This window comes from Pseudophryne corroboree, chromosome 1 (assembly GCF_028390025.1).
Source record: "Pseudophryne corroboree isolate aPseCor3 chromosome 1, aPseCor3.hap2, whole genome shotgun sequence".
Classification (NCBI taxonomy): Eukaryota; Metazoa; Chordata; class Amphibia; order Anura; family Myobatrachidae; genus Pseudophryne; species Pseudophryne corroboree.
Window position 1 is genome coordinate 1,233,793,512 of NC_086444.1, and position 14,584 is coordinate 1,233,808,095.

The window sequence follows — 14,584 nt, forward strand, 5'->3', positions numbered from 1 at the left end:
TATGAAAATACATGATTTTATCACCTGTAATACCGCAAATGTCGTATATCTTATCCCATGTAAATGTGGCAAATCTTACTTGGGCAGAGCTTCAAGGTCCCTCAAAATCTGCATAGGGGAACATCAGCGCAACATCCGCAAAGGATTAACCACACATCATCTCTTGGAGTATTTTAGGAAAGAACATCAATGTTCCTCGGACTCCATATTATACTTTGTGGGACTAATTAACATCAAGGCAACATGGAAAAACAGAAATTTAGAAAACCAATCTGGCAATAGCCTGAACTAGGACTTTTACCTATTTATTTGCATGCCATTTACCTATTTATTTGTGTTTATATTTTCCCTGTTTACACATCTGGGAAATACATTTCAAGTGACTGAAACATCACTCTCATCAAAAACAACAATGGACATATGAAGGAGAGAAGAAGCAACAACAAACCCACATGGACTATTCCATACCGTTTTGCGGCAATCTAACTCCCTCGGACTTCTGATTCTGGTCAGGTGAACCGCATCTGACTTCTGGCCAGCAGGTGGAAGGCAAGCGGACATCACTTCCGGTTCCAGTAATTGCCGGACCGGAAGTGCTGGGATTTCATATGTGGCCAGTCAGGAATGGTCAGCCTACAACATACAAGGATGGACAAGGGCACTGAGGGCATACAGCCATGAAAAAGGGACCCCTCTACCTGAAAATTGGAGTTTCAGTACTCATACACAGTAGGGTGCATCAAACGCCCCATGAATTTTTAAAAGTAAGAAAAATGATTTGTCCCCATGCTACATTTTTTTGAATTGTTAAGGATATATTGCATACCAATTTTGAAGAATCTGAGATGATATTTATGTGGCCCACCATGCCCCTGAAGATTAAAGATTTCTATTAATTTCTATTTTTTTAAATTATTTTATTTCTATTTATTTCTATAAATTTCTATTTATTTTATCTGAAAAAGAAATAATGATTTGATTAATGATTTGTGATTTGGATGGGAACAGCCACGATAGGCCCATGAGGCTTCATGCTGTTCCCTTTTTTTGTTATGTTCTTATGTTCTTAAATCAATGTAAGACACGCATTCATGGCACACATACAAAAGTTGGCTTCGTTTTGCTAAAGTTAGTTGTTTTGTATAATACAATACAGTACAGTACAATACAATGCAATACAATTCAGACAATTTTTGGGTGTGGAGGTGGACCACCTTAGTCAAATCGTACATCAAAAAAAATTTGCACAGTTGTTTCTATGCTAAAAAGGTACATTTTAAGAATAGGGACAGCAAGCAACCGAATGTCGGGGCGTTTGATGCACCCTAATACACAGTTTCACAGGATCAGTGCCTAGTAGGAAGAGTCACCCTTCCCTTACTTTGCCAGTCTAACATTAGGAGGTCTATTAAGGGAGCTACAGGGCTGTTCCCGTCCTGCTAAAGGTCCTGTTCACAGCGCAGGAAACCATATCGTCATTCTCTTTGCAAAACACTCAATATGTATGAAATGTTAGTCATTATTCACCCCTCCCAATACTCCTCCCATCCCTTTCTTCCCCTGTCCATTAAAGGTAATACCCTCTCCCTTGTCACAAAAGTCTGCTGTCGGGAAATCATCCTCAACTCCTCCATCTTCTTCACTCCCATTATTGAAACAATCCGTATTCCCATATAGTCAACTGCTACAAATTCTCTAGGATTTTGTCCATTCACTGTATGGAAAAAACAAAAACTTTACATCTTCAGTCAACCTTATCACCCTATTAACCTCTTGTATTTTTTTCCATCTCGACACCTCACTTAGTGCCACCCAATGTGTGTCTGCCTGTTCCCTCTAGGATGAAAGCCATCATTATCAGGGAACTCTTCCCTTGTGGTTTTCCTTCCTAGCACTGCATCTCATTCTCAATGTTTTCAAGTTCAATCTTTGGATCACTGACCTATGCCATGAGAGTGCTACTTATCACGTGTGCTCACTGTCTTGTCAACAGCTGATTCTGCAATTCTGTGTTCCATTAATACTATGTCTATTTGTTTTTGTTTGATCATTTGTATAATTTTATAATGTGGAATTTTGTACACTATTCTTTATTGTTGATGTGCTGTGAAAAATTATTACTAATGATGTAACTGCTGTGTCCAAAGGAACACAAAAAAAGTCAAAGAAGTGTAATCCCATGCTATTTTTATTGCCTTTTATTTATAATGTGCAACAAAAAGTACAAACTACTGCACAGTGTATACACACAGTACAAACATTTCTCATTAACATTTACAATATGGTTAGGGCAGCTCATTGAAGATACAGTAGCTGGAGTCACAGGTGAGATGAAATTCAGTACTCGGTGTTCCTATACCCAACATATGGGCAAGATAACAGAAGCATAGATGGTGAGCAAGATACAAGTGTGAGGAGTACTGGTGACATAGATTGTTCAATTTAAAAGCAAGATGGAGGAGATCCCTGCCAGCAAGAGCATACATTCTGAGTGGAAGGGAAGACCAGTTGGACAGTGATCTGGGAAATACAAATGTTGCAGAGTTTGAAAAGTATCAATTTAATAGAAAGTCTGGTATGCTTTAATAAAAAGGTCAATTTTTGGGTGTATTTAAAAATGAGGTGGCTAGGAAAAAAATGTACTTGGTGAGGGAGTGAGCGAAATCTTGGTGGAAAGAGTGAGTTGAAATAACCAGTGTGGTTGAAAGGGACCAGTCCAAGGATGAGATTAGAGGGCAGAAGTGAGTGTGTGTAGAGATGAAGCCAGATATGTAGTGGAGTGCAAAGTAGTTTATGACTTTGTAGGAATGGATGAGGAGTTTGAACTGGATTCTGGATGGGATAGAGATCTAGTGAAGCATACCAGAAAAGAGGTTACAGTAGCCTAAGTGGGAAAAGAGATCTTTATATGAGTTCTTGTGGCATTAGAACTAAGAAAGGAATGGGTAAAGGGATGCTCTGAAGGTGGAAACAACAGTTTGGAGAGATACAGTAGTCTTAATGTGGCACGTGTAGCAGAAAGTGGATTTGAGGATGACACAGAGGAAACATACTTGGGGGAACAGAAGAGATGGTAATGTTATCAGCAGAGGGTGTACAGTATCAGCATTATGTATTATACCTAGAGATGAGCGCCTGAAATTTTTCGGGTTTTGTGTTTTGGTTTTGGGTTCGGTTCCGCGGCCGTGTTTTGGGTTCGACCGCGTTTTGGCAAAACCTCACCGAATTTTTTTTGTCGGATTCGGGTGTGTTTTGGATTCGGGTGTTTTTTTCAAAAAAACCTAAAAAACAGCTTAAATCATAGAATTTGGGGGTAATTTTGATCCCAAAGTATTATTAACCTCAAAAAACATAATTTACACTCATTTTCAGCCTATTCTGAACACATCACACCTCACAATATTATTTTTAGTCCTAAAATTTGCACCGAGGTCGCTGTGTGAGTAAGATAAGCGACCCTAGTGGCCGACACAAACACCGGGCCCATCTAGGAGTGGCACTGCAGTGTCACGCAGGATGTCCCTTCCAAAAAACCCTCCCCAAACAGCACATGACGCAAAGAAAAAAAGAGGCGCAATGAGGTAGCTGACTGTGTGAGAAAGATAAGCGACCCTAGTGGCCGACACAAACACCGGGCCCATCTAGGAGTGGCACTGCAGTGTCACGCAGGATGTCCCTTCCAAAAAACCCTCCCCAATCAGCACATGATGCAAAGAAAAAGAAAAGAAAAAAGAGGTGCAAGATGGAATTATCCTTGGGCCCTCCCACCCACCCTTATGTTGTATAAACAAAACAGGACATGCACACTTTAACCAACCCATCATTTCAGTGACAGGGTCTGCCACACGACTGTGACTGATATGACGGGTTGGTTTGGACCCCCCCCAAAAAAGAAGCAATTAATCTCTCCTTGCACAAACTGGCTCTACAGAGGCAAGATGTCCACCTCATCTTCACCCTCCGATATATCACCGTGTACATCCCCCTCCTCACAGATTATCAATTCGTCCCCACTGGAATCCACCATCTCAGCTCCCTGTGTACTTTGTGGAGGCAATTGCTGCTGGTCAATGTCTCCGCGGAGGAATTGATTATAATTCATTTTAATGAACATCATCTTCTCCACATTTTCTGGATGTAACCTCGTACGCCGATTGCTGACAAGGTGAGCGGCGGCACTAAACACTCTTTCGGAGTACACACTTGTGGGAGGGCAACTTAGGTAGAATAAAGCCAGTTTGTGCAAGGGCCTCCAAATTGCCTCTTTTTCCTGCCAGTATAAGTACGGACTGTGTGACGTGCCTACTTGGATGCGGTCACTCATATAATCCTCCACCATTCTATCAATGTTGAGAGAATCATATGCAGTGACAGTAGACGACATGTCCGTAATCGTTGTCAGGTCCTTCAGTCCGGACCAGATGTCAGCATCAGCAGTCGCTCCAGACTGCCCTGCATCACCGCCAGCGGGTGGGCTCGGAATTCTGAGCCTTTTCCTCGCACCCCCAGTTGCGGGAGAATGTGAAGGAGGAGATGTTGACAGGTCGCGTTCCGCTTGACTTGACAATTTTGTCACCAGCAGGTCTTTCAACCCCAGCAGACCTGTGTCTGCCGGAAAGAGAGATCCAAGGTAGGCTTTAAATCTAGGATCGAGCACGGTGGCCAAAATGTAGTGCTCTGATTTCAACAGATTGACCACCCGTGAATCCTTGTTAAGCGAATTAAGGGCTGCATCCACAAGTCCCACATGCCTAGCGGAATCGCTCCGTGTTAGCTCCTTCTTCAATGCCTCCAGCTTCTTCTGCAAAAGCCTGATGAGGGGAATGACCTGACTCAGGCTGGCAGTGTCTGAACTGACTTCACGTGTGGCAAGTTCAAAGGGCATCAGAACCTTGCACAACGTTGAAATCATTCTCCACTGCACTTGAGACAGGTGCATTCCATCTCCTATATCGTGCTCAATTGTATAGGCTTGAATGGCCTTTTGCTGCTCCTCCAACCTCTGAAGCATATAGAGGGTTGAATTCCACCTCGTTACCACTTCTTGCTTCAGATGATGGCAGGGCAGGTTCAGTAGTTTTTGGTGGTGCTCCAGTCTTCTGTACGTGGTGCCTGTACGCCGAAAGTGTCCCGCAATTTTTCTGGCCACCGACAGCATCTCTTGCACGCCCCTGTCGTTTTTTAAAAAATTCTGCACCACCAAATTCAAGGTATGTGCAAAACATGGGACGTGCTGGAATTTGCCCATATTTAATGCACACACAATATTGCTGGCGTTGTCCGATGCCACAAATCCACAGGAGAGTCCAATTGGGGTAAGCCATTCCGCGATGATCTTCCTCAGTTGCCGTAAGAGGTTTTCAGCTGTGTGCGTATTCTGGAAAGCGGTGATACAAAGCGTAGCCTGCCTAGGAAAGAGTTGGCGTTTGCGAGATGCTGCTACTGGTGCCGCCGCTGCTGTTCTTGCGGCGGGAGTCCATACATCTACCCAGTGGGCTGTCACAGTCATATAGTCCTGACCCTGCCCTGCTCCACTTGTCCACATGTCCGTGGTTAAGTGGACATTGTTGGGTACAACTGCATTTTTTAGGACACTGGTGAGTCTTTTTCTGACGTCCGTGTACATTCTCGGTATCGCCTGCCTAGAGAAGTGGAACCTAGATGGTATTTGGTAACGGGGGCACACTGCCTCAATAAATTGTCTAGTTCCCTGTGAACTAACGGCGGATACCGGACGCACGTCTAACACCAACATAGTTGTCAAGGACTCAGTTATCCGCTTTGCAGTAGGATGACTGCTGTGATATTTCATCTTCCTCGCAAAGGACTGTTGAACAGTCAATTGCTTACTGGAAGTAGTACAAGTGGGCTTACGACTTCCCCTCTGGGATGACCATCGACTCCCAGCGGCAACAACAGCAGCGCCAGCAGCAGTAGGCGTTACACGCAAGGATGCATCGGAGGAATCACAGGCAGGAGAGGACTCGTCAGACTTGCCAGTGACATGGCCTGCAGGACTATTGGCATTCCTGGGGAAGGAGGAAATTGACACTGAGGGAGTTGGTGGGGTGGTTTGCGTGAGCTTGGTTACAAGAGGAAGGGATTTACTGGTCAGTGGACTGCTTCCGCTGTCACCCAAAGTTTTTGAACTTGTCACTGACTTATTATGAATGCGCTGCAGGTGACGTATAAGGGAGGATGTTCTGAGGTGGTTAACGTCCTTACCCCTACTTATTACAGCTTGACAAAGGGAACACACGGCTTGACACCTGTTGTCCGCATTTCTGGTGAAATACCTCCACACCGAAGAGCTGATTTTTTTGGTATTTTCACCTGGCATGTCAACGGCCATATTCCTCCCACGGACAACAGGTGTCTCCCCGGGTGCCTGACTTAAACAAACCACCTCACCATCAGAATCCTCCTGGTCAATTTCCTCCCCAGCGCCAGCAACACCCATATCCTCCTCATCCTGGTGTACTTCAACACTGACATCTTCAATCTGACTATCAGGAACTGGACTGCGGGTGCTCCTTCCAGCACTTGCAGGGGGCATGCAAATAGTGGAAGGCGCATGCTCTTCACGTCCAGTGTTGGGAAGGTCAGGCATCGCAAACGACACAATTGGACTCTCCTTGTGGATTTGGGATTTCAAAGAACGCACAGTTCTTTGCGGTGCTTTTGCCAGCTTGAGTCTTTTCAGTTTTCTAGCGAGAGGCTGAGTGCTTCCATCCTCATGTGAAGCTGAACCACTAGCCATGAACATAGGCCAGGGCCTCAGCCGTTCCTTGCCACTCCGTGTGGTAAATGGCATATTGGCAAGTTTACGCTTCTCCTCCGACAATTTTATTTTAGGTTTTGGAGTCCTTTTTTTTCTGATATTTGGTGTTTTGGATTTGACATGCTCTGTACTATGACATTGGGCATCGGCCTTGGCAGACGACGTTGCTGGCATTTCATCGTCTCGGCCATGACTAGTGGCAGCAGCTTCAGCACGAGGTGGAAGTGGATCTTGATCTTTCCCTAATTTTGGAACCTCAACTTTTTTGTTCTCCATATTTTATAGGCAGAACTAAAAGGCACCTCAGGTAAACAATGGAGATGGATGGATTGGATACTAGTATACAATTATGGACGGACTGCCACGGTTAGGTGGTATAAAAAAACCACGGTTAGGTGGTATATATTATAATAATAATACAATTATGGATGGACGGACTGCCTGCCGACTGCCGACACAGAGGTAGCCACAGCCGTGAACTACCGCACTGTACACTGGTTGATAAAGAGATAGTAGTATACTCGTAACAACTAGTATGACACTATGACGACGGTATAAAGAAAGAAAAAAAAATACCACAGTTAGGTGGTATATATTATAATAATAATACAATTATGGATGGACGGACTGCCTGCCGACTGCCGACACAGAGGTAGCCACAGCCGTGAACTACCGCACTGTACACTGGTTGATAAAGAGATAGTAGTATACTCGTAACAGCTAGTATGACACTATGACGACGGTATAAAGAATGAAAAAAAAACCACGGTTAGGTGGTATATATTATAATAATAATACAATTATGGATGGACGGACTGCCTGCCGAGTGCCGACACAGAGGTAGCCACAGCCGTGAACTACCGCACTGTACACTGGTTGATAAAGAGATAGTAGTATACTCGTAACAACTAGTATGACACTATGACGACGGTATAAAGAATGAAAAAAAAACCACGGTTAGGTGGTATATATTATAATAATAATACAATTATGGATGGACGGACTGCCTGCCGACTGCCGACACAGAGGTAGCCACAGCCGTGAACTACCGCACTGTACACTGGTTGATAAAGAGATAGTAGTATACTCGTAACAACTAGTATGACACTATGACGACGGTATAAAGAAAGAAAAAAAAATACCACAGTTAGGTGGTATATATTATAATAATAATACAATTATGGATGGACGGACTGCCTGCCGACTGCCGACACAGAGGTAGCCACAGCCGTGAACTACCGCACTGTACACTGGTTGATAAAGAGATAGTAGTATACTCGTAACAACTAGTATGACACTATGACGACGGTATAAAGAATGAAAAAAAAACCACGGTTAGGTGGTATATATTATAATAATAATACAATTATGGATGGACGGACTGCCTGCCGACTGCCGACACAGAGGTAGCCACAGCCGTGAACTACCGCACTGTACACTGGTTGATAAAGAGATAGTAGTATACTCGTAACAACTAGTATGACACTATGACGACGGTATAAAGAAAGAAAAAAAAATACCACAGTTAGGTGGTATATATTATAATAATAATACAATTATGGATGGACGGACTGCCTGCCGACTGCCGACACAGAGGTAGCCACAGCCGTGAACTACCGCACTGTACACTGGTTGATAAAGAGATAGTAGTATACTCGTAACAACTAGTATGACACTATGACGACGGTATAAAGAAAGAAAAAAAAATACCACAGTTAGGTGGTATATATTATAATAATAATACAATTATGGATGGACGGACTGCCTGCCGACTGCCGACACAGAGGTAGCCACAGCCGTGAACTACCGCACTGTACACTGGTTGATAAAGAGATAGTAGTATACTCGTAACAACTAGTATGACACTATGACGACGGTATAAAGAATGAAAAAAAAACCACGGTTAGGTGGTATATATTATAATAATAATACAATTATGGATGGACGGACTGCCTGCCGACTGCCGACACAGAGGTAGCCACAGCCGTGAACTACCGCACTGTACACTGGTTGATAAAGAGATAGTAGTATACTCGTAACAACTAGTATGACACTATGACGACGGTATAAAGAATGAAAAAAAAACCACGGTTAGGTGGTATATATTATAATAATAATACAATTATGGATGGACGGACTGCCTGCCGACTGCCGACACAGAGGTAGCCACAGCCGTGAACTACCGCACTGTACACTGGTTGATAAAGAGATAGTAGTATACTCGTAACAACTAGTATGACACTATGACGACGGTATAAAGAAAGAAAAAAAAATACCACAGTTAGGTGGTATATATTATAATAATAATACAATTATGGATGGACGGACTGCCTGCCGACTGCCGACACAGAGGTAGCCACAGCCGTGAACTACCGCACTGTACACTGGTTGATAAAGAGATAGTAGTATACTCGTAACAACTAGTATGACACTATGACGACGGTATAAAGAAAGAAAAAAAAATACCACGGTTAGGTGGTATATATTGTAATACAATTATGGATGGACGGACTGCCTGCCGAGTTCCGACTGCCGACACAGAGGTAGCCACAGCCGTGAACTACCGCACTGTACTGTGTCTGCTGCTAATATAGACTGGTTGATAAAGAGATAGTATACAATACATACAACAATATACTACTATACTGGTGGTCAGGCACTGGTCACCACTAGTCACACTGGCAGTGGCACTCCTGCAGCAAAAGTGTGCACTGTTTAATTTTAAATTAATATAATATTATGTACTCCTGGGGGCTCCTGCTATAACAACCTGCAGTGCTCCCCAGTCTCCCCCACAATTATTATAAGCTTTGCCTTTTATACATTGATGTGCAGCACACTGGGCTGAGCTGAGTGCACACAGACTGAGTCACACTGTGTGACTGGCTGCTGCTGTGTATCGTTTTTTTTCAGGCAGAGAACGGATATAGCAGAGAACGGATATATTATATTAAAATAAATAAAAGTTAACTAACAACAACTGCACTGGTCACTGTGGTAAACTCTGTCTGACTCTGCACAATCTCTCTCTCTCTTCTAATCTAATTTCTAATGGAGAGGACGCCAGCCACGTCCTCTCCCTATCAATCTCAATGCACGTGTGAAAATGGCGGCGACGCGCGGCTCCTTATATAGAATCCGAGTCTCGCGAGAATCCGACAGCGTCATGATGACGTTCGGGCGCGCTCGGGTTAACCGAGCAAGGCGGGAGGATCCGAGTCTGCTCGGACCCGTAAAAAAAACATGAAGTTCGTGCGGGTTCGGTTTCAGAGAAACCGAACCCGCTCATACCCATGATAAATAAACCATAAAGTTTAAGGTTGTGCAGATAAAATATATGAAATTAAGTATTGTATATTAATAAAAAAAATCTAATCATATTTTACATTTTACTGAATTTACAAGATCCCTAAATCTCGGTGCAATGACAGATGTCCTCCTGGATACAGAAAAGCTTTTAATGGAGGATTCCATGTCTGCTGCTATGACTGTGTCCCGTGTTCTGAGGGAGACATTTCTGATACAACAGGTAGGAATGTGTTATACCCAGGAAAAGTCATCATATGAAAGTAAAGATTTTACAATAACGGTAATGATACAATATATGTGCTCAGTATATAAGATATACAGTATGAAGGAATAAAATAAAGTCCAAATTGCTAAGAAAAGATCTTCATGTCGCTATTTCACTGAGAAAGAACAGAATGAAAAGTTGATGTATTCACACTAAAGAATAAAATACCACATTCTGAACACACTATATATCATAATGTAGTACGTTTCCAGTTAACTATGCCTATTTATTGAGATTCAACAGAGATATATTCAAACCATTGAGAGACACAAATATTGTATTTAGATTAAATATACTCTGATACCCTACATTTGGTTAGCTATTTGAGGAGGAATCTTGGCCAAGACTCCCGTTGCTACAGTATGTAAAAAGCATGGAAGATATTTTTGCAGATTTTTATTGAAAGTTGATGTTTATTTTATTACGAACAGAAAAACTGGCCCCCAGATAATATGTGTGGTTTTATATTTCATTTTAGACAGTGAGATCTGCCATAGATGTCCTGATGAAGCGTGGCCAGACGACAGAAAAGTCAGATGTGTTCCCAAACCATACAACTTTCTATCATATGAACAGGACATTGTGGTCCTAATTTCTTCAGTAACTGCTTTATCTTTTTCTGCCACAACAATATTTATATTATGGAACTTTATTTATTACTGTAACACCCCAATTGTGAAAGCCAGTAATCGGTCTGTAAGTTTCATTCTCCTGGTCACCATCTTGCTGAGCTTCCTCTGTGTGTTCTTGTTCCATGGTCGACCGGTAGATATAACCTGCAGGCTTAGACAGATGTTATTTGGGATCTTCTTCTCAACAGCTGTCTCTTGTGTACTGGCCAAGACCATCACCGTCTGTATTGCTTTCAAAGCCACCAAACCTGGCAGTCCCTGGAGGAAGTGGGTCACAGTCAAAGTATCTAATTATGTGGTCATTGTGTGCTCCTCTCTCCAAGTTCTGATCTGTGGTATATGGCTCTTTGTTTCTCCTCCCTACCAGGAGTATGACCATCACTCCTATAAGGGAATGATCATTGTTCAGTGTAATGAGGGGTCAGTCATTGGGTTCTACTCTATGTTGGGTTACATGGGGATCCTGGCAGCTGTGAGCTTTGTTCTGGCTTTCATGGTGAGGACATTGCCAGACAGCTTTAATGAGGCCAGGTACATCACCTTCAGCATGCTGGTGTTCTGCAGTGTCTGGATTTCAATGATCCCGGCCTATCTGAGCACCAAAGGGAAATACATGGTGGCTGTGGAGATATTCGCTATACTCACCTCGTGTGCTGGAGTTCTGGGCTGTATATTTTTCCCAAAGCTGTATATTCTGCTTATAAAACCTGACCTGAACTCCAGAAAAATAATACTAGAAAACAATCATGTATAAATATCATATACTGTTCTATAATAATGTTTGTGTTCCCTGACCTTTCTTTCATTAAAATTACTTGCATTGTAAGATTATGAGTATAGTTGATCCATTGGCTATTAAAAGTACCAATCTAACTGTTCCCTAAATGATGAAAAAGTAATAAGACCAATACACTAAGCAACAACGTACCCACAGTTACTGTATACATATTGGGGGTAATTCTGAGTTGATCGCAGCAGCAATTTGTTAGCAGTTGGGCAAAACCATGTGCACTGCAGTGGGGCAGATATAACATTTGCAGAGAGAGTTAGATTTGGGTGGGTTATTTTGTTTATGTGCATTGTAAATACTATTTTTACACTGTAAGTTAGATTTCAGTTTGAACACACCCTACCCAAATCTAACTCTCCCTGCAAATGTTATATCTGCCACACCTGCAGTGCAAATGGTTTTGCCCAACTGCTAACAAATTTGATGCTGCGATCAACTCGGAATTACCCCCCTAATGCAGTTAAACAAATACTGCATCCTCCTATTTCATGTAATTCTATGGGGTATACTGTATTTACTAAAGGTCATTTTTTTTTACAACTTTTAGACCATTAGAACAATGAAGTTCAAGTTCGGCAGCCATGTGGGATGCAAGCCACTAAACTCAGAATTTTTTTTAAAGGGGCAAACATGTAACATAGTAACTAAGGTTGAAAAAAGACAATTGTCCATCGAGTTCAACCTATTGTGGTCCTATTATAGGACTAGTTATTTTTATGTTAGGACTAGTTAGATTAACTATAATGTCTACTCTCTCAGGCAGGGAATACCAAACACGTACTGTCCTTACTGTGAAAAAACCTTTTCGCCTCAATGTGCGGAAACTCCTCCCCTCTATCCTAAACGAGTGACCACATGTCCTCTGTGCTGATCTTCTTGAAAACTAGTCCCTCCCAAGCTCCATGTATTGACCCCTTATATATTTGTAGAGGTTGATCATGTCCCCCTCTTAGTCTCCTCTTTTCCAATGTAAACATGCCTAGCCTTGCAAGCCATTCCTCGTATTCCAGCGTCTCCATGCCCTTGATTAGTTTGGTTTCCCGCCTCTGAACCTTTTCTAGCTCCAGGATATCCTTTTTGTAATATGGTGCCCAAAATTGCACACAGTATTCAAGATGTGTCCTCACTAGTCATTTATATAATGGGAGTATAATACTCTCGTCCCTTGCATCAATTCCCCATTTTATGCATGCTAATATCTTCTTTGCCTTCTTTGCTGCACTCCTACTTTGGCTGCTGCTGCTTAATTTATTATCTATGTGAACCCCTAAGTCTTTTTCCAGTACAGAATCCCCTAATATTACCCCATTTAGTATGTAGGTGTTATTTTTGGTCTTGCCCTCACGGTGCCTTACCTTACAATTGTCTGTGTTGAAATTCATTCTCCATTTTGCCGCGCATGCTTCCAGTTTAGTTAATTCGTTCTGAAGAGACTCAGCATCCCCCTCCGTATTTATAACCTTACACAATTTTGTGTCGTCTGCGAAAATTGACACCATGCTCTCTAGACCTACTGTTAGGTCGTTGATGAAAATGTTGAACAAAAGTGGTTCAAGTACAGACCCTTGTGGCACACCACTTAGTACTTTAGTCCAATTTTAAAATGATCCATTGACCACAACGCGCTGCTCCCTATTATCTAACCAATTACTAACCCAATTGCATATTGTGCTCCCTAGCTCTATTTCTTGTAGCTTATAGATAAGACGCATATGTGGTACAGAATCAAAAACTTTGGCAAAGTCTAAAAAGATTACATCCACCTCCTTACCCTGATCAAGGTTCGCACTTACTGTTTCATAAAAGCCAAGTAAGTTGGTTTGACATGATCTGTCCTTCACAAATCCATGTTGGTTCCTTTTAATGACCTTATTTGCTTCAAGGAACTTTTAAATACTGTCCTTTAGAATTTCTTCCAATACTTTCCCCACTATAGATGTAAGACTAACTGGTCTATAATTACCTGGTTCAGCTTTGCTCCCCTTTTTGAAATAACGGCACTACCTCTGCTATACGCCAGTCTTTGGGAACCATACCCGATTTAACAGAATTCCTGAAGATCAAAAATAGAGGTCTTGCTAGTTCAGCGTGCAGCTCCATAAGAACTCTCAGGTGAATTCCATCTGGACCAGGTGACTTATTAATCTTTAACTTTTTTAATCGGTCACAGACTAAGTCCTCACATAAATAAGCATTTAGCAGTGGAACATAATCTTTGTTGAGATTTTGTGTTAGACGCAGCATTTAGTCCTCTCTGGTAAATACCGTTGAAAAAAACTTGTTTAGTTTGTTTGCTATGTCATTATCATTTTTGATTAAGACTCCCCTCTTTTCCTTTAAAGGGCCTATACTCTCCTTTTTTAGTCTCTAGTTGTTGATGTACTTAAAAAAATGTTGGGATTCGCTTTGCTTTCCTTTGCTACTAGTTTTTCAGTTTCTACTTTAGCTGCTCTTATTCCTTTTTTGCATATTTTGTTACAGTCTTTATAGTGCTGGAATGACTCAGCATACCCCTCAGATTTGTATTTTTTAAATGCTTGTCTTTTTTTGTCCATTAATTCCTGTATGTTTTTGTTAAACCTCATTGGTTTGGGATTTTTATTCCTTTTTTTGCTGCTGGTGGGAATAAATTTACGAGTATTATTAATTAGCAGTGTTTTTAATACATCCCATTTCTCTGTAGTATTTTTTCCGTGAAACATAATTTCCCATTCAATGTCCCTTAACGCTTCCTTTATCATGTCAAAGTTGGCTTTGCTAAAGTTTAGAGTCCTAGTTGAGCCAGTATAGGACTGCTTACGAAAACT

The 14,584-nt window shown here is 41.9% G+C and overlaps 1 protein-coding gene across 1 annotated transcript in view; it reads left to right on the top strand.

The window, feature by feature from the left end:
• LOC135052481 (vomeronasal type-2 receptor 26-like) overlaps positions 1-11,741 on the top strand; it is a 51,602-nt gene extending 39,861 nt beyond the window's left edge. Inside the window, exons 5-6 of the mRNA XM_063957435.1 lie at positions 10,187-10,310; positions 10,834-11,741. Of these exons, the coding sequence (XP_063813505.1) occupies positions 10,187-10,310; positions 10,834-11,741 (1,032 nt within the window). The remainder of the gene's footprint in view (positions 1-10,186; positions 10,311-10,833) is intronic.
• Positions 11,742-14,584: the final 2,843 nt, after the last annotated feature.